The following is a 22,879-nucleotide window of genomic DNA, read 5'->3' as shown; positions in this document are numbered from 1 at the left end:
CCTCAGCAGTCACATCATACGAAGAAAGATGAAAGAAAAGCCAAACATATAGTTTTTGGTAATGGAGTTTCCTTACTGCATTAATGGGAGAGGATTTCACAGATGATAAACAGATCTCCATTTGCGATGTGCGACACATCTCACACGCAACCTTTCAGTAATGAAAATCGGAAAGTGCATTCCCACTCCATGAGCTGAAGGGTCTTTAAAATGGAAAATGTGTGTGTGGCTCCTGTATTTAGCCGTATCGCAGAGCAACCAACATTTTCTTGACTGGGGATCTAAGGAAAGGTCTGTACTCTGTATATTGCATCCATATAACGTCCCACTGTCAGCGGGCTCGACATGACGGAGTATGGTTACATTCACACGACCGTGGTGTTCTGCGGATCTGCAAAACACATATACCGGACCGCACATGCCGCCGCTATCCTCCAAAATGCCTATTCTTGTCTGCACAAGAATAGGACATGTTCTATTTTTTTGCAGGGCGGCGGAACTGAACTACGGATGCGGACAACACGCGTTGTGCTGTCCGCATCTTTTGTGGCCTCATTGAAATGAATGGGTCCTCACCTGTTCCGCACAATTGCGGAACGGATGTGGGCTTATTCATACGGTCGAGTGAATGTAGCCTAAAGGGCAGAGTCATCTCCAGGTTTACGTGGGCCCCTTGGGCCAATAGAATCACACTGGGCCCCCTTTATGTCTCAACTTTATTCATCCACCTTGTATACTATGCAATGCTAATGTCCCCAGTGATGTTTTCATCAAGGTTTTCGCTGCATTTTGTTTGTGTTTTCAGTAAAAAATGGATCCTTATCCATTCAGAATGCATTAGGGCAAAACTGATCCGTTTTGGACCGATTGTGAGAGCCCTGAACGGATCTCACAAACGGAAAGCCAAAACGCCAGCGTGAAAGTAGCCTTAGTCATCGGGGCAGAAGGGGCTCGGTAACAGAGGTGACCAGGAACCCACTGGTTAATCTGGCTGAGCTCCAAAGATTGTGTGTGCAGATAGGAGAAACTTCGAAAAGGTCCACCATCCCCGCAGGCTTCACCAATCTGGGCTTTATAGCAGAGTGGCCAGAAAGAAGCCTCTCCTCAGTAAGACACACATGGAGTTTGCAAAAAAGCACCTAAATGACTCCTGAAATGTGAGAACCAATATTCTCTGGTCTGATGAAACTAAAATTGCATTGTTTTGGCCTCAAATCTAAGTGTCATGTCTGGAGGTACAACTCTCAATGTCCTTGAGTGGCCCAGTCAGAGCCCCGGGAACAACTCTGGAGAGACCTGAAAATGACTGTCCACTGACGGTCCCCATCCAACCAGACAGAGCTTGAGAGGATCTGCAGAGAAGAATGGAAGAAAAACCTGAAATCCAGGTGTGGCATCATACCCAAGAAGACTGGAGGCAGTAATCACTGCCAAAGTGGCTTCAACTAAGTCCTGAGTAAAGGGTCTGAGTACTTTATGTCAATGCAAGATTTTAGGTTTTCCTTTTTAATAAAGATTTTGAACCTTCTGCTTTCACTTTCTCATTATGAAGTTTCGAGTGCAGAATGGCTGCCACATAATGAAATGTGATAAAAGTGAAAGGGTCTGAAGACTTTCTGAAGGCACTCCTGTATTCGTCCAGTCACCTTATGACATTCTCAATTATTCATTCCCTGTGAGGGCATAATGTAAGGCTGAGTCCGCATCACGTTTGTGAAAGCTCCTGACATAAAGCTCAGCGTTTCCATAGGGTCGAGGTAGCCAGGCAGGGGCTAAAAGTGTGTCGTTCTGGCCTCCGTCAGACTGGTTTATGTCAGTACAACACAAATCGAGTGTAAACTTTAAAACATTTTTTATTTTATTTTTTTAAACATTGAACCATACGGGTGATGGATCCATTTAATGCGTATGTCCCAGCGTAAGCAGAGGCCATAAATGTCATGTTAACAGAGTAGCACAACTGGGGATGCCCTTCATCCATCTAAGTGGCATGGTAGGTTGCGCGTTCATAGGCATGAAACGTAGGTTGAATATGTCTGCTGGAAGAATAAGCTGGTGCCAGTAATCACAACCATTATTAATCCCCCCCCCAAGCAGTCTGTACCTGGTTAAACCGTCTTGTGAAGGCGACAACGTTTGGAGCTAGGCTGTGTTTTTCCTTCTTGTTCCAGCCGCAGCTGGCCAGCTCCTGAAAACAGAAGAGAGGTGACATCAGTCTTCCCACTTTGGTCATTGGGCTTTGGATTTATAGAGAAAAACAAAAACATAAATTTTACACCAGCAGCTCCCAAGACACTTCTTGTTGCGACCTTCCTGCTGACTACACCCCGGGTCCTGACACGTCACCTCTGAAGTAGAATCACGAATCACACAGTGTCAATGACGAAAATAATACACATCATATTCCTATAATATTCCCTCTTCCTGTTGTTTTGTACTATGTTTGGCCTCTGTTTAGTGTAATTTGGTCAAAATATAATCATGGGATACTGGCAGCTCAATGTTTACCTATGGAGGGTAGCGGGGAACGGTGTCAACATGCTGACCACGTGCAACAATGAAGTCGCTGGAAAGTAGCCATAGACTATATTACATGATGGCACTGCTTGTAATGTCATAACTCTTTATTAAGAAGGCCTCCCTTTAAAGGCTATGTACACCTTTGGGGGCAATTAGTTTTATTATTACATTGTACTCATTATGAGCTTCAAATCATTTTTTCAATTGCTCTTTATTAAATATAGAGTCCCTTTCTCTGTACAGGGCTAAGATGCTCTACTTAGCAGAATATGAATTTTCTCTCTGCTCCGCCAGACAGCTAGCTGACCGCTCCTTATCTCTGCTCTCTGACTTTATAAACACTCAAAGCTCAATCCTTATCTCGCTTATATAAGTGTCTATGACCTCTCAGTAATTTAGAGATCAGGGTTATTAGAAGTGAAAGTGTAAGTAGGAATCACACAGCTACAAAAACTGTTAATCCTTTGTGACAGAACGGCTCAATATTTTTAATAAAGACCAATTGAAAAAATGATTTTTAGCCCCAAATGAGTAAAATGCAATCATAAAAAATTGCCCCTGAAGGTGTCCGTAGCCTTTAAAGGACTTTTGTATCATACTTACATTTAAAAAAAAAAAAAATCTATAAAAATAAAACAAAATATAAAATACAGTTTCACAAGCAATCCCATATTTCATACACAAACGACCCATCGCTCATCCTATCTGAATTTAGACCATGTTATGCAAACAAATGTTAATGAGAATTTTGCCCATAAGTAAAGGAAGTTAAATCTGTTCGATGAGCTGGTAACAATTACTCACTAAAGTACTCAAGGAGGGACCCCGGGATTTTCAGTATATTGTTCTGAGATAAAAGAGTTTTATGGTAAAGGGTATAAAATAACAAAAATAGCCTAAGGCTAGTTTCACACTAGTGCTAAACCATGGATGCCCAACCTGGGGCCCTCCAGCTGTTGCAAAACTATAACTCCCAGCATGCCCAGCCAGCATACAGCTATTAGGGCATGCAGAGAGTTGCGGTTTTGCAACAGCTATTAGGGCCGCAGGTTGGGCATCTGTATGTTAAATTGTTCTAGAGGAGGAACAGCCCGCCAGGGATCATCACAGTGACAGAGAGCCGCAGGCCTCATTGACTATATTGGGACCTAGTAGGGATCCGGCCTGTTTTAGGCATTAGCAGTGTTTTTTGTCTGGCCAAATCCCGGCACTAATGCTAGAAACAGGCCGGATCACAGCCGGGTCCCATTATAGTCAATAGGCTCCAGCGGTAGCATCTGGCAATACAGGATATGATTGACTCTAGCAGGCTGTTCCTTTACCAGAACGGCATGCCTGAACAGTTTAGAGCTAGTGTGAAACTATCCTAAGGCTTCATGCACACAACCGTATTTTGGATCCACATTCAATCTGCATTTTTTTGCAGATTGCACACGGACCCATTCACTTGTAAAGGGCCCACAAAACAAAAGGACAGCACACGGATGTTATCCATATGCTGTCGACATCCGTATGTTCATTCTGCAAATTACAGAACATGTCCTATTCTTGACCATTCTGCAATAAAGAATAGCCATTTCTATTAATGGAACTGAGAAAAATGTGAAAGGTATCTGTATCATGTGCATGTAGCCTAAGTCCTTGTGCACATGACCATATCTGTGTTCTGGTCCGCAAAATACAGATACCTTCTGTGTGCTGTTAGAAGGAACAAGGAATCATTGTGGAGCTCAGGAGGTCTGTGTGCTGTGATCTGAGGGCTGTGTTGGGATCCGCAGCTTGAGCCGGGCTGGAGGGCTCACACCCCAGTGAGGGCGAACAGGACAACCTAACGCCTGTCTGTGGACTTGACAAAGCAGAACTTCCAACAGGGTGTGAAGTAACACCCAGGAGAAAAGGTGACTGTTTTGTATATTAACTTTTCATGTGTGTGAACGATCACCAAGCAACTTGCGTTTTTGTTTTGCTTTAACGTGTGAATCTTTTGAAGCAAGAACTTGTACTTTGCCTCTGTGCTGCACCCGCTAATCCTAACTACTAGAGCGAATCCCCACAGTGCATTCTGCAATTTTTTTCACTCCCATTAATATAAATTTCTATTCTGGTCTGTAATGAGGACTAGAACACGGACATGATCTATAATTTGCGGGAACGGACATACGGACAACATCCGTGTGCTGTCCATTTTTTTGCGAGCCCATATAAATGAATAGATCTCTGTGCTATTTGCAAAAAAAGATGCAAATAAGCATGTGGATGGAAAAAACGTTCGTGTGTATGAGGCCTTACTCATCTGTTCACTACCCACCATTCCAAAACTGCTCTTTCCTCGGTCTTGGTTTCTGCTACTGCAGCAATGACGTCTTTGACCACCCCATGTAACTGCTGAGACCAGAGACTGAAGCATCAGAAGAGGAAAGGCTCAGGAATGGACAGGTGAAGAAGGCTTCTTTTGTTAGAACACTCCTTGCCCCTACCTACATTTTTGAGGGGTCTTGGAAATACCCTTTAATGTAGGAGAGTCCACTATTCACTACATCCAATGGTCTGCGTCATTTCTCCTGTGGTGCTCCAGGGATATTGAACACGTGCTGCTGATCACTGGGGATTACAGCAGCGACACACCCTGATCACCTAAGGTACTTGGTACTACTATGTGTACTGCATAGATCCACACGTGTCATATTCAACACGGATTTCAGTGCAGATACCAAAATCCACATCAAATCCACCTCAACCCTGTTCACATGCACCCGAAATTTCAACATGGATTTTTGTGTGCTGCCGTGGAAAAATGCTTGCTAGTAGGGTGCTATTTATTTCTGTAGATTCCTCACCAAGAAATAGGACATTGGCCTCACTGAAGGATAGTAGGGATAATCCTCGTGCAAATCCGAGCCAGAGATCGGCGGGTAAATTAAGATTTCTGAAAATTATGGGTCATGTCTCAATCTGACCCGTGAGGTTGTACCTTTATAGTTAGCAGCCCGTCTATCACATAGGGACTCTATAGTTTTTATTTTGTCTTTTTCTTCTTTCTTAAACATAACCTATTTCTTATGTATTCCGTCATGAGCAAAATCTCATCCTCCTCGGCCACCCTGGAGGTTGTCTTCTTCTGATTATTCTGACACGAGGGTCAATATTAGCACATTGGGTTTACGGTGGAACGTCCCTGCTGTGTAACCAATTACCGATAGAACTGGGTCTAGGATGCTGTTAACGACCAGAGCAGTCTCACCACGAAATGCCTTTTCTTGGAAAAAGCAAAAAGCCTCATAGGAATTTCCAACAAGGAAGGGCCTCCTAAGTAAACAGCACAAAAGAATCCTCGTATTTTAGCAGAGAAACGCTAAAGAAAATCTAACGATTATTTGACAAACGTCTTATGGAACTTTCTGTCTGGAAATGTTTTTATAGGAAATGCCGTAGACGCCGACGCCACCAGATCTCTTCACTGACACGAAGCCTTGAGCTCATCAACAGTCTATTAGCAATTACCTGACACTAGCGTAATTCAGATGAGTCAAGGCCTACTGAAAAGTTGTCTTTGGTTTTGCTTTATGTGCTTTGTATGTATTGCTGAGTGGTATTTTGATATTATAGATGGTGCCTGGACCAGGGGTAGGTTCTTTACTAAAAAGAGACCCTCATCTACCAAACTCCTTGGCTTTACAAGTATAGAATGGTTGTCCACATCACCGGGAGTCTGCCCAGTATTTACCCGCTTTTGCCGTGATATGACAAGATTGGAAATTTTGGCCTCAATAAGCCTCCAAGAAAAACTCCTCTTTACTTGATCACATTTGAGTTATGGATTCCACTTTTCCTTTTGTCATTGGAGCAGAAGAACAGAATTAAAGCCGTGATGGATATATGCCAACAGCTCCGGACAGACTCCACTGACTTATAATGAGATCTGTCGGGTTCCATCATGGCGTCCGTCACGTTACCAGAAAAAATTGTGTTGCATGCACGTGATGGAATATGCAAGGGAAGCTCCTGATAGAGCCTCAAATGCAGATGTGATGTCTAATTTGATTTGGGTTGATGCTGCTTTGGCCACCAGAACCCCTCTTCGCAGACTTGAACCAAACACCTGACTTTTAGATGCCGTTTACTATTCTACACGTACTTGATCAGAATAACATCTAAGCCCATTTAGACACAGGACTAACCAATACACCACAATGTGCTGCCTTGGTACTACTATGTGTACGGCATAGTATAAGGGCAGCAGTCTGTGTACACTGCCGAAACACAACAGCCAGAACAGACTATATAGAACCAGAGATTGTGCCAGATATAGCGGGTGGTAAGAGCCATGGGAATGGCTGGGATGGCTACTGAGACAAGTGTCTTAGAAGACGGGCACCACACCATTGCCACCACTAGAAACTAATATGCTAATAAACTTAATTCAATAGCCACCAGGATGCAAACTATTTTGGCAATAAACTCATTTTGCACCATGGAGGAGACTGGTCAGCATTATTAATTTGGGCACTACATTAGCAGGAAAGACAATGGGAACTTTTTAATTAGACAATTCTGGCTCTCGTCATGTAGAAAATAAAAAAATCTTGTATGGACCCTTACAAGTCTATTCCATGGATTGTAAGGAGCGGTAAACCAGCCGTACATATGAGGTCTCAGTATCCAGACATCAATGTTCTTTACATTATACTGTAGACACAACTTCGAGAAAAAGAGTTTAACTCATATATATATAAAAGAATTCTAAATTAGAGATTGAAAGTATAGACAGAGAGAAGAGAACAACGGAGCGAATAAATGTCTATATATGTGAATGTTTTCCCTCCTGTCAGCCCACATCGGTTGTGTGAATTCAGGATTTAGAGTAAAAACACATAAATCTAAAGAATAACCATTGGATGGAGACCGACCCAAGAAACTGTCCAAACACCCTGCACATTGTCAATATGAAGTCAGTAGAGAATGTCAAATATTCTAATTTCTAACCAAAGAAAAGGAGAAAAAAAAATTATCACAGCCTACCACAGATTCGACATAAAACCCTCCTGGAATCCCGGACAATAAAAATCAGCTTATTTCTTTTCCGCAAGTATTTTAGATTTGCCCATAATTGTGGTGGAGAATTTTAACATTAAGTTGTCCCTTTACTTTTTGCATTACCTCCTGATGTTACATCGGGTGTGAAGAGACACAGGTCGTATTAATTACAGTAGGACGTGTGCACAAAATTCCTTCGGCACCGAACCGACGGTACAGCCCAGTGAGCTACCTGTGTCTCACCAGGCACCATGGAAGATGCTGGGACTTTGACAACACCTGAAGAGAGACAGGACGCCGGCAAATAATATAAGATGTATAGCAACTGGCCCATTCTGCCTCCCTGCAGAGTCTCTCGTCAGTGTAAGGCTAGGGCAACATGGGGATTTTGGCCGTGTGGTCACGTTGCAACCCGCAAGTCGCCAGAGGTCTGAACCTGCTGAATGAGTTGCCACAACTGGTCAAAATCACCATCTAGCCTTAGCTTTAAGCTCTGGGTAAAACCTGGTGTGCATCTTAAAGGGTAACTCTCACCAGGAAATTCGATGTTACACCAGGCACAATATCGTGTAGGGCTGGCTCAGCTGAATGTAATGATACCTTTCACTTAGCGATCCATTGCTTGATTCTGGAGAAAAAGTACTTTTAATCCATATGAGCAATTAAGTGCACCAAGGGCAGGGCCAAGTCACTCTGTGCACCCTTGCTGCTTCCTCTGCCATCCCCTCCCTCTCTTTCTTGATTGACAGGGTCAGATAAGAGAACGAAGCAGGAACCTGGCCTTGTCAATTAGGAAGCGACTGGCAGAGGAGGAGCAAGGGTGCACCGAGTTTCTTGCTCCCGCCCTCGGTGCACTTAGCTGTTCATTTCTGTTCATTACATTCAGCCGAGCAGGTCCTGCAAGGCATTGTTCCTGGTGTAATAGTGAAATTCCTGGTTGCACAATTTTGTTGCACGGGTGAAGAAAGCACGATCCTCTGGCTTTTAAAAAATAGTGAAATGCCTGGTGATAGACTCCCTATAAGTGCAGCTACACTAAGTATAAAGTCAAGGTAAACTCAGAATACTTTCACATACTTATGGGAGTTCCAAAAAAAGCAGAGCGAGTGCATTCTTCTATTTTTGGCAGCCAAATAGCAATACATTTTGGGGCGGCCACGCATGTGCAGTGAACTCTCATTCAATTTGGGGACTCTGTTCTAGGGACAAGTGCAGGTCCCAAAGGTGGGACCCGCACCAGTGCATATCCTAGTGATATGACACCAATTTCGGAGGTGAGACAACCCCTTAAGCTAGTCATATACATTAGATGCATGTTGGCCAAACCTGCCAATTCTAGTGGCATCGGCCGACCATCTAATATGAATTGGGGGTCTCCGGACTCTCCACCAATGGCAGATGTCAGGGGGAGAGAAGTAATGCTGGATTTCAACATGCCCAATCTTTCTGTTCTCAAGAGGTTTCTGGCAGAAGCTTCTCTCCTCTCCCAGTTCCACACATGCATGTGTATGGGGGGGACAGACGGCTGTCAACAAACGAGCATGCATGGCTGTCTTTAGTGCAGTGACAGAAGGGCTGGGCAATGGTATCAGGGCAGTTTTGTATTGAGTGTTCCTTTAAATAATATACAGTCAGGCGTAGATAGCTTTTTAGTGAACTGCCATCATGCTTCATCAATATGGTAAAAAATAAAATAAAATAAGAAAAATTATATATATATATATATATATATATATATATATATATATATATATATTTATATATATATATTTATATACATACATACATACATACATACATACAGGGTGGGCCATTTATATGGATACACCTTAATAAAATGGGAATGGTTGGTGATATTAACTTCCTGTTTGTGGCACATTAGTATATGTGAGGGGGGAAACTTTTCAAGATGGGTGGTGACCATGGCGGCCATTTTGAAGTCGGCCATTTTGAATCCAACTTTTGTTTTTTCAATAGGAAGAGGGTCATGTGACACATCAAACTCATTGGGAATTTCACAAGAAAAGCAATGGTGTGCTTGGTTTTAACGTAACTTTATTCTTTCATGAGTTATTTACAAGTTTATGACCACTTATAAAATGTGTTCAATGTGCTGCCCATTGTGTTGGATTGTCAATGCAACCCTCTTCTCCCACTCTTCACACATTGATAGCAACACCGCAGGAGAAATGCGAGCACAGGCTTCCAGTATCCGTAGTTTCAGGTGCTGCACATCTCGTATCTTCACAGCATAGACAATTGCCTTCAGATGACCCCAAAGATAAAAGTCTAAGGGGGTCAGATCGGGAGACCTTGGGGGCCATTCAACTGGCCCACGACGACCAATCCACTTTCCAGGAAACTGTTCATCTAGGAATGCTCGGACCTGACACCCATAATGTGGTGGTGCACCATCTTGCTGGAAAAACTCAGGGAACGTGCCAGCTTCAGTGCATAAAGAGGGAAACACATCATCGTGTAGAAATTTTGCATATCCAGTGGCCCTGAGGTTTCCATTAATGAAGAATGGCCCCACTATCTTTGTACCCCATATACCACACCATACCATCAATTTTTTTGTTCCAACAGTCTTGGAGGGATCTATCCAATGTGGGTTAGTGTTAGACCAATAGCGGTGGTTTTGTTTGTTAACTTCACCATTCACATAAAAGTTTGCCTCATCACTGAACAATATATTCTGCGTAAACTGAGGGTCCTGTTCCAATTTTTGTTTTGCCCATTTTGCAAATTCAGTGCGCCGATCTGGGTCATCCTCGTTGAGATGCTGCAGTAGCTGGAGTTTGTAAGGGTGCCATTTGTGAGTAGCTAATATCCGCCGAAGGGATGTTCGACTAATGCCCCTCTCCAGTGACATGCGGCGAGTGCTACGCTGTGGGCTCTTGCTGAATGAAGCTAGGACAGCCACTGATGTTTCTTCATTAGAGACAGATTTCATGCGTCCACATTTTGGCAAATCCAACACTGAACCAGTTTCACGAAACTTAGCAAGCAGTTTGCTAACTGTAGCATGGGAGATGGGTGGTCTCGTAGGGTGTCTTGCATTGAAATCTGCTGCAATGACCCGGTTACTGCGTTCACCAGACCAACACAATTTCTATCCGCTCCTCACGTGTTAACCTCGGCGACATGTCAATGGCTGTAAACAAAGAGAAACTTGTAAATAACTCATGAAAGAATAAAGTTACGTCAAAACCAAGCACACCATTGTTTTTCGTGTGAAATTCCCAATAAGTTTGATGTGTCACATGACCCTCTTCCTATTGAAAAAACAAAAGTTGGATTCAAAATGGCCGACTTCAAAATGGCCGCCATGGTCACCACCCATCTTGAAAAGTTTCCCCCCTCACATATACTAATGTGCCACAAACAGGAAGTTAATATCACCAACCATTCCCCTTTTTTTAAGGTGTATCCATATAAATGGCCCACCCTATGTGTATATATATATATATATATATATATATATATATATATATATACACACACACACACACACACGTAAATAAACAGAATACCAGTAAACAAGACAGTAAGACTGCACATAAGACTTAAGACTGAGTAAAATTTAAAAAAAAAAACACATAAATTTGAGGTCCCCCCATCTAAACACATTGACTGTTCCTATTTTCCACCCAGAGAGTTTTTATTTTCAATTATTTAAACACTGGACATCAAAGGAAATGTAATTTCCATTCTCTCTGAAAATATCTCGGAACTGGCAATGCGACTTTATGACTTTTCCATTGTAGGACACAGAAGTGGTTTCGGCAAAGAGAAAAGACGGGAATTACAGGACGGTTTGGGCCAGGGAACATTATCGAAGTAACCTGTCAGCTTGAAACTGGATCACATGTGGTTTGGAGGTCGACTATATTCAGGGGGAGCATAAAACACGGGAGATGGGGCATTTAAGGACGCCACTTATAAAGCTGGATTGAGGTGTGCGTGAGAGTCAGAAATTACTGAAGCAACAGGTTAACCTAGTGGTATTTATCCACCTACAGTATATACCCCATACTCTTTATCCACATGGATATCTTATTACTAGCGCCTTAGGCACCTATTATATTGTGTGCATATCCTGGCTGAATATTTACTGCAGGCTCCAATACCGCCACCTATGGGTGCAAACCTTTATAACACTTCACGGAAAATAAAAATGGAAATCTGTCCATACAAATTGGAGCAAATTAGTCTAATGTGGGATCGGTCGAAGATCAATGTGTATGGGGACCTCTCGAGAGTCACCTGAATGTCAAGGTAGGGAACCCTTAGACCCCCTGGAGACATGTCGCTGGCAAAACAGGAGTAACTTGCAGCTCCAGATGCAAAATACGAAAGAGGGCCTGACAACCATTACATATGTTTAAATAAGGGGCCAAGGGACTATTTTGGGCAAGGCTTCAGGCCTGGGGTGTGATGGTAACCTCTGCATTTGGATGATAAAACTGAAGAAGTTTTGAGGACAATTTTTAACAAGAGGACAATTGATGGGCTTATATTTATATTTCCAGTCTCTCACCTCGCTTTCCACTCCATGATGGTCAGGATAAAATGCTGAATACCGCAATAACTCAGCATCAACTCCTTTTATTTTGCTAGTCGTGACTGGACCCGTTGACTACAAAAAATTCCTACGTTAAAAACCCAACACTCACTTTTTAACCGGGGGAACCTTCCAATATCACAAGAGACTCCGAAGGAAGACCCCAAAACTGGTGGCATTATAGGGGGCCACGTTTTATGATGCCAACTAAATGTGTATCCCTTATCACTGCCAGGAAGAAAGAAATCACATTTACTTCTAATACAATAGTCCTTCCCAACTTCTGGCCTGTGACCTGACTACAAGGACTGGACCCCCACCCTGGCGTCTCATCAAACTGATCAGATACCTTGCGCACGTACCGTGTGTTACTTGCTCTATCTAATCACTTCTTGCACAGCTGGTAAGCACACGGCACAGGCTCGGCCAGGTTCCCTTGGCAGAAGACAGTCCCCAGTCTTAAAACTCACCTTCTTGGATTTCTCTAGAAATATCTTGGAATTACCAAAATTGCTAGCAGATGAAAGAGCTCGTGGAGCCCGAGCGCAGAGACAAACACTTCTCCTCGGCATAGGCTTCCCCTTTTTCCTGACACGTAGCCACAGAGCAAAGAAAGCAAACTATGCTTTACTGTACTATTATTACTTCCATGTCGTAGAGTGTCTTAGGTATCCCTTTATACGAGTATACAGTACTGAGAATGCACGATCACAACTCGGAGACCTCCGTTCTGGTGATGGTTGGAGATCCCAGCGGTCAGACCCCCCAATGATGTAGATGCTATTCACTATCCAGTGGGTAATTTGGAATACCCCTTTGAGGCCTCGTTCACATTTCATAGATTGTAAGCTCTTGTGAGCAGGGTCCTCATTCCTCTTGTAATTATTGACTTGTCTGTTGCTGTGTTATTTATGACTGTTTGTACATGAACCCCTGAACTGTAAAGCGCTGCAGAATACACTGCCCGTCCCCAAAAATAAAAGTCGCCACCTGGATTAGACTAAGCAAATAGTTCTGAGCCTCCTATTGGATAATTACTGCATGGGCGATTATCTTTCAGCTGGCAACAAGTTATTTAACCCCAAATGGTGCAATGAGTTGCTTCTCATTTCTTAAACAACCATGTCGAAAGACACATCTCGTGGTCGTGGAAAAGATGTTAGTCCGTTTGAGAAGGGTCAAATCATTGATTGCAGAAACTACTAAAACTGGGTTGAGAACTGTCCAACGCATTATTAAACACTGGAAGGATAGTGGGGACCCATCGTATTCGAGGAAGAAATGTGGCAGGGAAAAAATCCTGAATGATCGGCAATCACTTAAATGTTTGGTGAAATCAAATTGAAGAAAAACAACAGTAGAACTCAGGGCTATGTTTAATAGTGAAAGTAAGAGCATTTCCACACGCACAATGTGAAGGGAACTCAAGGGATTGGGACTGAACAGCTGTGTAGCCGTAAGAAAACCACTAATCAGTGAGGCAAACCAGAAAAAAAGGCTTCAATTTGCTCGGGAGCATAAAGATTGGACTCTGGAGCAATGGAAGAAGTTCATGTGGTCTGATGAGTCCAGATTTACCCTGTTCCAGAGTGATGGGCGCATCAGGGTAAGAAGAGAGGCAGATGAAGTGATGCACCCATCATGCCTAGTGCCTACTGTACCAGCCTGTGGGGGCAGTGCTATGATCTGGGGTTGCTGCAGTTGGTCAGGTCTAGGTTCAGCAACAGTATGCGCTCCAAGAATGAGGTCAGCGGACTACCTGAACATACTGAATGACCAGGTTATTCCATCAATGGATTTGTTCTTCCCTGATGCCACGGGCATATTCCAAGATGACAATGCCAGGATTCATCGGGCTCAGATTGTGAAAGAGTGGGTTCAGGGAGCATGAGACATCATTGTCACACATGGATTGGCCACCACAGAGTCCAGACCTTAACCCCATTGAGAATCTTTGAGATGTGCTGGAGAAGGCTTTGCGCAGCGGTCAGACTCTACCATCATCAATGCAAGATCTTGGTGAAAAATGAATGCAACACTGGATGGAAATAAATCTTGTGACATTGCAGAAGCTTATCGAAACAATGCCACAGCGAATGTGTGGGACCTCTTTTTTTTGGTGGCGACTTTATTTTTGGACAGGCAGGGTATGTTGGCGCTATATAAATAAAGATAATTATTTATTATTATTCTGTTTTTCACTGATGAATGCTGTCCGCATTTTCTACAGTCAGCACACGTACCCATTGATTTTACTGTGTTTGTTCACACATCAGTGGTTTTCCACTGACCATGGATCAATGAAAAAAATCACGGAGACATGCACTACTTTGGTCCATGATGCGGACCAAACGCGGGTAAAAATTAATGACACAACATAGATGGCATCCATGTCTGGTCCGTTTTTCACAGACCACTGGTAGGAGATGCTCTGAGCAGTGTTTGTAGAATATGGAGGATACACGGAAGGAAAAAAACGGACACACAGACCAAACACGGACAAATTTCTCCACAGATGTCAAACAGACATGGAAGTGTGTATGAAGCCTAAGTATGTGGTTTTGGAGGCTCTGGTATCACTGAGCCCTGCTGACTGCGGACTATAAGACGTAGGGAAGTTTTTCCTTGCCAAAAAAGTATGTCTTATTATAAAATACAGCACTTATGTAGAATTTGGCCTTTGGTTAGAGGTCATCTCAGAAAACTCTGATCAAATTAGTGGTGGCCTGAGATGCAGACTTTACCAATGTCATCGGATCACCTCTATATATTTAGAGCTCATTAATCCGTTTTGCAGTCTGCAAATTGCAGATCTACAAAACATGGATTACATATTTTGTGGAACGGAACGGCCAGCCCTACGATAGAAATGCCTATTCTTGTCCGTAAAAACGGACAAGAATAGGACACGTTCTATCTTTTTTGCAGGGCCGCGTAACGGAAGTACAGAGGCAGAAAGCGCACGGTGTACGGTCTTTTACATCTTTTGCGGCCCCATTGAAATGAATAGGTCCGCATCCGGAACAGATGCGGACACAAATGCATGGTCATCTGAATGAGCCCTTAGACTGGATTTCCTCTTTAAGTTGCCTGCCTTTCGTTCCTGTTAATAGTCTCTGTTCCGTCCCGTAACGTCTTATATTGACTATGCAAATGTATATCTGGCCTAATTTACTTCAAGGGGACCCCTAAACCAACAACCCGAGGTCTACACTCACAACACTGTACAAATCATCCAGTAAATTAGCAGCTAATGACTTCTCATTCGGAGGTCTGAAGCCTCAGATGTAAGTTGCCATAGTCATGGGATAATGCATTTGAGCCGCCAGCAAAAAGCCGGTGACATCACCCCGCGTATAAAGTAGAGCCAAGCTGGTCATGTGGCGTCACTCACCTCAGTAGCGCATTAGTAGGATTCAGCTTAAGCAGGACACGTAAACAATGTCACATCAAAGCGCTGGTTGATAAATTCAGCCCTTCAACCACAAGCATCACTAAAATCCCGTAAGTCTACGAAGCGTCTTCTCGGGTTTACTCTGAACTCCTGACACTGACCAGTACCGAGTAACAGAATCCAAACACTAAACCCCAAAAGGAAAGCTTTATACATGCAAAAGGGGTCCCTTCACAGACGTACAGGCCAATAATTGGTAATCCAATAAAAGCTAATAGTCTCAGGCTTGCCCGGTAAAATAGAATACGGTACATTTCCTGCATTTTCCTATTTCGAGCCTTGATTTTTTTTTTTTCCATAAACATGCTTTTGTTTAAGCAACTCTAGGTCGTTTCTTCTTCTATACAGAATTTGATGCTGGATTGTTATAAATACATAAACTCCATACTGCGATTGTCCATATTGCCTCCTTTGCTGGCTGGATTCATTTTCCCATCACAATATATACGCTGCTCATTTCCAGGGGTTTAGCCGACCGCTGCAGCGCAGAGACAAGGTGGCTGGAACTGCTGCGCATGCGTGCCTATGTGTGTGTTCTCCTGCGGTCCTGACCACCAGGGAGGCCAGCAATCTTTCCTATAGTGCGCCAGTACAACCACGGCTGCCGGATTGCAATATGGACAATCACAATACATTAGTAAGGGCCTCGTATTAACTTCATCTACGTGATAAATACCACTTGCTGAAGTCAGACGACCCTAGACCGTGCGCATAGGCAGCATTTACGGTATAGCGGTCTTGCTCTTTCATTGGTGCGGTGACTATACTTCGTGCTTCTCAGATTTAGGAGACATTTGCTCCATTACGTTAGTGCAGTGAACCATTACATCTGTGCATCACTTAACGTTCCCCTTTTGAAGTTTTATCAACCAAGTTGACTGGTCAGCGAGAAAGCGCAAGACGAGGGGCGTTTTCTGAACAACGGCCACTGCTTATCTCTCCAGTAAGGAATGCTGGGTTCTGTCTTCTAAAATGTGGTCTCTCCAAAGTCCACAATGTGAGATAATTACATCACACGTTACTGTTTGAACTTGACGGAAAAATTATGGAAACATTTATTCCTTTAACATCTTCCAAAACACAGAAAACATTCGTTCTTCCAGCTTTCCTGGCCGCCTACTGCAAGAAAAGAAAAGCTAAGGGAAGGACTATTGTACGTAACTCAAGAAGACTTATGGCCCCTGTGAGGTTGGGGGTTGATGGATGCTGGACTTGTGCCTTGGCAGCAGAGAGATTGCAAATTTATAACGGATGATAAAAGATTCTATTGTTTTTGAGAAACCAAAAAGAAATATAATTTTTCTTCTTCAAGGAGAATAGGACAAAGGGACATCAAAAGAACAAATCAAGACAAAGCATGGGGGAGGTCAGTAGGCCATGCATAAGGAGGATCTGTCACCTCTCCTGACACGTCAGTTTTGGGAAGTCTGAAGCATTTTTTCTTAGAATTCTGTGTTGTACCGTTCCTCTGTAATTCCCCCTTGAAAAGTATATATAAATTGTGTTACCATTTGCCTTGTCAATGGGGTGTGCCCCGAAACAGTGCCAGTGTGGACTGGAACAAACCCTACTGTAGTTGTGCCCTGACACATGTCGTCGTGTAGACCTAGCCTTACACTCCTGTCACAGAAGAAGTGTTTTTATGATGTTTTCTAGCCTCCCTATAATATCACCATTGTGACCATTGCAGACGGGAAGCGAGACAGAGCGCTGTCCTGATTTTGACGTACGCCTGAGCGATCTCTTATTAAACCATTTGGCCACGAGCTTTAATAAAGTGCTTCTCATAAACCTGTCAGGAGAAGATTGCTTACAAATCCTCTGCTGGGCTAATTCGTGCGGAGGTTGTCTGCTAGCCATTGTTACAGTCTTAGGGAAAAGTACAATGGATTTAAGACATTCAGATGGCCGTATGCTGTCCGTTTTTTTGCAGATTAGATGCTGTCACATTCACTTCTATGGGGCCTTTTCTTCCATTGCACGGCTCCGCAAAACAAATTAAACATGTCCTATACTTGTCAGTGAAAATCAGGACATGGCCCCATTGAAGTCTATGGGTCAGCAAAAAAAAAAACGGAATGCAATCCGTTTTTTTGCGGACATGCTGAGCTGTCCGCAAAAAAACTGATCTGCATTTTTGCGGACAGCATACGGCCGTCTGAATGAGCCCTAAGTCCTGTGTCTATTTCTGTTGGGCCTCATGCACACAACCGCATGTGTTTTACGGTCCGCAAACCAAGGATTCGCAAAAACAAGGATCCCGGCTGTGTACATACCTCGATTTTTTCTTATTTTACAAATTTTTGGATATAATTTTTTTTTCAATTGATCTATATTAAACATTTTGAGCCATTTTTTTGTTACAGGGGTTAAAAAAAAATCTGTCTGTTCACAGAAAATCACTTCTCAGTCCTGTCAGCTGACGGCTCATGTGAAGCTTTATTAACACCCTTTTAACCTGTATTCTTATCAGTCTGATAAGGGTTTAGCTATACTGAGTGTTTATGAGGTCAGGAGATCTGAGATTCTCCACAAATAGACTGATTCTTAACACCCGTATTTCAAAAACGGTTGAAAATTTTTAATAAAGACCAATTGAAAAAAAAAAATTTTGTCCAAAATGCGTGGAATGCAATCATAAAAAAAAAAAAAAAAGACTGCCCCAAAGGTGTCCATACCCTTTAAAAGTGCCACACAACACGGAAGTACACAGGGTGCCTACGGCTCCATAGTACAAGGACTGTGCCTGGTGCAGGAGGCATAAGGCTAAGTGCACATGGTCGGTCTTGCACCCAAGCTAAAAACACAAAAAAACACGCTCTCTCTTCCAACATTGTAAGGAAAAAGAATTGACAACCTCAATGAAAATGCTTATGGTTTAGGGAAATGGTTGTCACAAGTCTAGCTACTTTGGTTATCTGCTTAATGGTTCCCATCACGACATATAAAATGCTGCAAACAAGAGTTCATGTCTAATGTAGGCAGAACCCGCGGCTGCTATGGGCTCATTGAATATGGGCCCCCACATTGCAGGCCCTTGCCTTGTCTATGAACCTTTAAAGGGCTGTCCTGTATCACAAGCAATATGCTTGTGAGGGCGACTAGTCCAGTTCATGCCGTCTTACAAGGTTTGGATCAAGCTCTGGGCCTTCCAATCCTGCAGTGAAGGTTCTGATGACATGAAGCAGAACCAGAAAGCGGTGAGAGACACCATTTTGCTCCTCTCCTCCTCTAGGTTTGCCTCAGCTCACATGGTACCGGGCCAGGGAACATACGCTGCAGTTTATTACGCAGCTTCCGGAACGTCTAGTTCAATCATTTTGGTTTGCAGCTTTCCAGGAGTTTCAACATCCCCTTCTTGACCCATTACATATTTTTTTTTTCCGTTTCTTATGGAATTCATTTAGCAGCCCTTTAGCCGCACTTCTTAACTTCTGGAATTCTTTTTGAAGAAGGAAAACTTTTCCAGCCTAGAAAAGTATGACTGCGTGTCAGCACTCATTACATGTTAAATCTCAGTGTATTGTACTAATGACATATACCACAAGGCCGGGGCTAATGGCATAGGCAGTGACAGAGCCGATAACAGCTGCCTGGGTTCAGGCAGAGTTGTTTTCAATCAGTAAGAGGATTTTGCGGAGCTTCAGGCAATCACACTGGAGCAGGGAGTCTGGACGGGGTTAAAAGGGCTGCAGATAAAATTAGTCACTTGCTATATTCATCACTTTCTGGGGCAGCCACAGGCCGACGTATGCCAACATCCAAATCTTTGCTCATAGTCTGCTTGATTTCCTTCTGCCCCCTTTTTCCTGACCACTGACAGCCATGAAAACGCTACTGATCAAACAGCCGGTGTGCGCCAGCATCGGGCCGTTATACCTCACATTACACAGGGATTACTAAGACGTCTATGGCCTCCGTGACTCTCTGCGTCTTACATTAAGAATTTCCGCGCTTCCCACTAAAAATCTCTTTAAATATCTTTAAATTAAATTAGGAACAAGACATAATCGCTTCCAGTTCTGTCCTGTAATATACAACCTGAATGGAAAACTTTAAATTGAACAAAAAATGTAAATCTTAACTTTATATGATTTTAGGAATAATTGGAACCTTTAAAAAAGGTCCTCAACTCTGTGGTTAAAAAGGATCCATTGTTAGTAGTCGTATTCCCCATAATAAAACAATTCCTGAGCATATTTTCATAGAACTATGATATGGCGTTCCTCTGTTATGCCTCCTAGAAATTCATGAATAAATGTAAAACTTGACACAACCAGGGGGAGGTGTGTGCGCTAAAACTGCCAGATTGTGACAAGGCAAATAGTAATACCCAGCTTTTCATTTATTCATACATTTCTAGGGAGAGTAACAGAGGAACAGCACAACACAGAGTTAGGCCTCACGCACACAGCCGCATCCACTGTGCGGTCCACATATAGTGGATACGCTAAACATGGATCCTGGCCAAGTGCACGCTGACATTCGTTTCTACTCCTACAGAAATGTCCTATCCTTGTCTACAAAACGGATAACAATAGGTCATGGTTTATCCGTTTTGCGAGGCCGCAGAACAGACATAAGGAGGAGGACAGCATACGAGACAGCATTTGTGGCCCCATTGAAATAAATGGTTCGGCATCCGATCCACAACAAAATCTGGATCAGATGCGTACCATATATATACCGTGTGTGTGCGAGGCCTTATGAGAAACGATGCTAAATTGTTAGATTTTGGGGAACGTACGTACAGTACAGACCAAAAGTTTGGACGCACCTTCTCATTCAAAGAGTTTTCTTTATTTTCATGACTATGAAAATTGTAGATTCACACTGAAGGCATCAAAACTATGAATTAACACATGTGGAATTATATACATAACAAACAAGTGTGAAACAACTGAAAATAAGTCATATTCTAGGTTCTTCAAAGTAGCCACCTTTTGCTTTGATTACTGCTTTGCACACTCTTGGCATTCTCTTGATGAGCTTCAAGAGGTAGTCCCCTGAAATGGTTTTCACTTCACAGGGGTGCCCTGTCAGGTTTAATAAGTGGGATTTCTTGCCTTATAAATGGGGTTGGGACCATCAGTGGCGTTGAAGAGAAGTCAGGTGGATACACAGCTGATAGTCCTACTGAATAGACTGTTAGAATTTGTATTATGGCAAGAAAAAAGCAGCTAAGTAAAGAAAAAAAACGAGTGGCCATCATTACTTTAAGAAATGAAGGTCAGTCAGTCAGCCGAAAAATTGGGAAAACGTTGAAAGTAAGGGCTATTTGACCATGAAGGAGAGTGATGGGGTGCTGCGCCAGATGACCTGGCCTCCACAGTCACCGGACCTGAACCCAATGGAGATGGTTTGGGGTGAGCTGGACCGCAGAGTGAAGGCAAAAGGGCCAACAAGTGCTAAGCATCTCTGGGAACTCCTTCAAGACTGTTGGAAGACCATTTCAGGGGACTACCTCTTGAAGTTCATCAAGAGAATGCCAAGAGTGTGCAAAGCAGTAATCAAAGCAAAAAGGTGGCTACTTTGAAGAACCTAGAATATGACATATTTTCAGTTGTTTCACACTTGTTTGTTATGTATATAATTCCACATGTGTTAATTCATAGTTTTGATGCCTTCATAGTCATGAAAATAAAGAAAACTCTTTGAATGAGAAGGTGTGTCCAAACTTTTGGTCTGTACTGTATATGCTACAATAGACACCGGCCCGATACTCTGCCAGCAGCACTGTCTGAGCCACCACATGGTGAGCGTGATGACATCATTGCAGGTCCTTTTGCAGGTCCTGTGGGCGTGATGACATCGCAGGTCCTTTTGCAGGTCCTGCAGAAAGAAGAGGATCCCGGATGAGGCGAGGTATGTTTTTATTATTTTTTAACCCTCAATTGACATTGGACTTTGCATTCTGTATTAAAGAATGCTATTATGTTCTGTTATAATGGAAAATAATAAAGTAAATGGGGTCCCGGGTCGCTCATCCCTCGTCTCCTTAGCAACCATGCGTGAAAATCGCACCGCATGTGTAAACAAGTGATTTTCACGCAGCCCCATTTATTTCTATGTGGCCTGCGTTGAGTGAAAAACGCATAATATAGAACATGCTGCAATTTTCACGCAACGCACACAAATGATGCGTGAAAATCACCGCTCATGTGCACAGCCCCATTGAAATGAATGGGTCAGGATTCAGTGCGGGCGCTATGCGTTCACCTAATGCATTGCACCCGCGCGGAATACTCACCCGTGTGAAAGGGGCCTAAGGGCGACATTTATCAAGATCGATGCTTTCATCTCCGGTCTTCATTCTTCCTGCGCAGCCGAAGGACTCTCCAAATTCATGCAGAGGCGCAGGCATCTAAAAGATCTGGTGCATCCTCCCGCTGGCCGTGTGACAGACTAAAATCTATGGCAGCCTCCAAGCTGATTTCTGTCTGGTGTGAATGAAGGTAAAATGTGCAGCAACCCCCCTCCTGCCCCATTTTCTTGCCACTTCTGAAAAGTGGTGAGAAGGGGGAAAAGTCACAAATGTTGCCCTAAATATGGCATGCACAAAAATTTGCGACTTTTATACTCCACAAAAGTGGTCTACATTACATAATAAATGTTCCTCTAAGTGACTCACGACCATACAATGGATCCAAGTTGCACAGATCCGTAATACAGGCCCCATACGGAACTATGGGCTTGTTTAAATGCAATTTGGTATAAAGGGAATCCGGCTTGATGAAAGTATAAAGAACCTACATGACCGTTTGCTGATGACCGACAGGGCCAACAAAAAATAACAAACAAGAAAAACCAGTGTCCACTAATCTGTGGGCTTATATTTCACGTAACGTTTTAATCAGAGGGGTTTTTGTTCCAGTCAATTTAACCGTAAATGAAGCAGATTTAATACTGGGTTTACTCCTCGCTCTAAAGTTCCATGTTTAATAAAACTCCAGGAAACCGATACCCTGCAGCCGGCCGTGTAATGCTCGGGTCCCTTCATGACATAAGATTATTTGGCACAGTTTAGTCCTGGGGGGCCCTCCTTTATCAGACATCAGAGTAACATCACTTTATTAAACCCCGCAGCTTATGTAGTAAAGCACAAATACTGAAATACTCGGGCTTATCTGCAAAAAGCACATTAATAAAAACCTGTGTAGAAGTGACGATGTCCACGATGACTGATCAGGTTCCATCTGGGGTCAGGATATATATATTTTTTTTTGGTTCTTGTCCCACTGACAAAACTGTTGTGCGACTCATTATAGGCCATGTGGCCACGTGTGGATGACAGACTGTCCTTA

The 22,879-nt window shown here is 43.1% G+C and overlaps 1 protein-coding gene across 8 annotated transcripts in view; it reads right to left on the bottom strand.

Annotated features, from left to right (window-relative positions):
• The window catches only part of RALGPS1 (Ral GEF with PH domain and SH3 binding motif 1), a 351,272-nt gene that overhangs the window by 232,799 nt on the left and 95,594 nt on the right, over positions 1–22,879 (bottom strand). For all 8 annotated transcript variants that reach the window (XM_040442455.1, XM_040442457.1, XM_040442458.1 and 5 more), the window contains one exon: positions 2,105–2,188. In XM_040442455.1, coding sequence (XP_040298389.1) covers positions 2,105–2,188 — 84 coding nt within the window. The remainder of the gene's footprint in view (positions 1–2,104; positions 2,189–22,879) is intronic.

Source organism: Bufo bufo, chromosome 8, assembly GCF_905171765.1.
Source record: "Bufo bufo chromosome 8, aBufBuf1.1, whole genome shotgun sequence".
NCBI classification, from domain to species: domain Eukaryota; kingdom Metazoa; phylum Chordata; class Amphibia; order Anura; family Bufonidae; genus Bufo; species Bufo bufo.
This window is presented reverse-complemented; position numbering and strand designations above follow the sequence as displayed.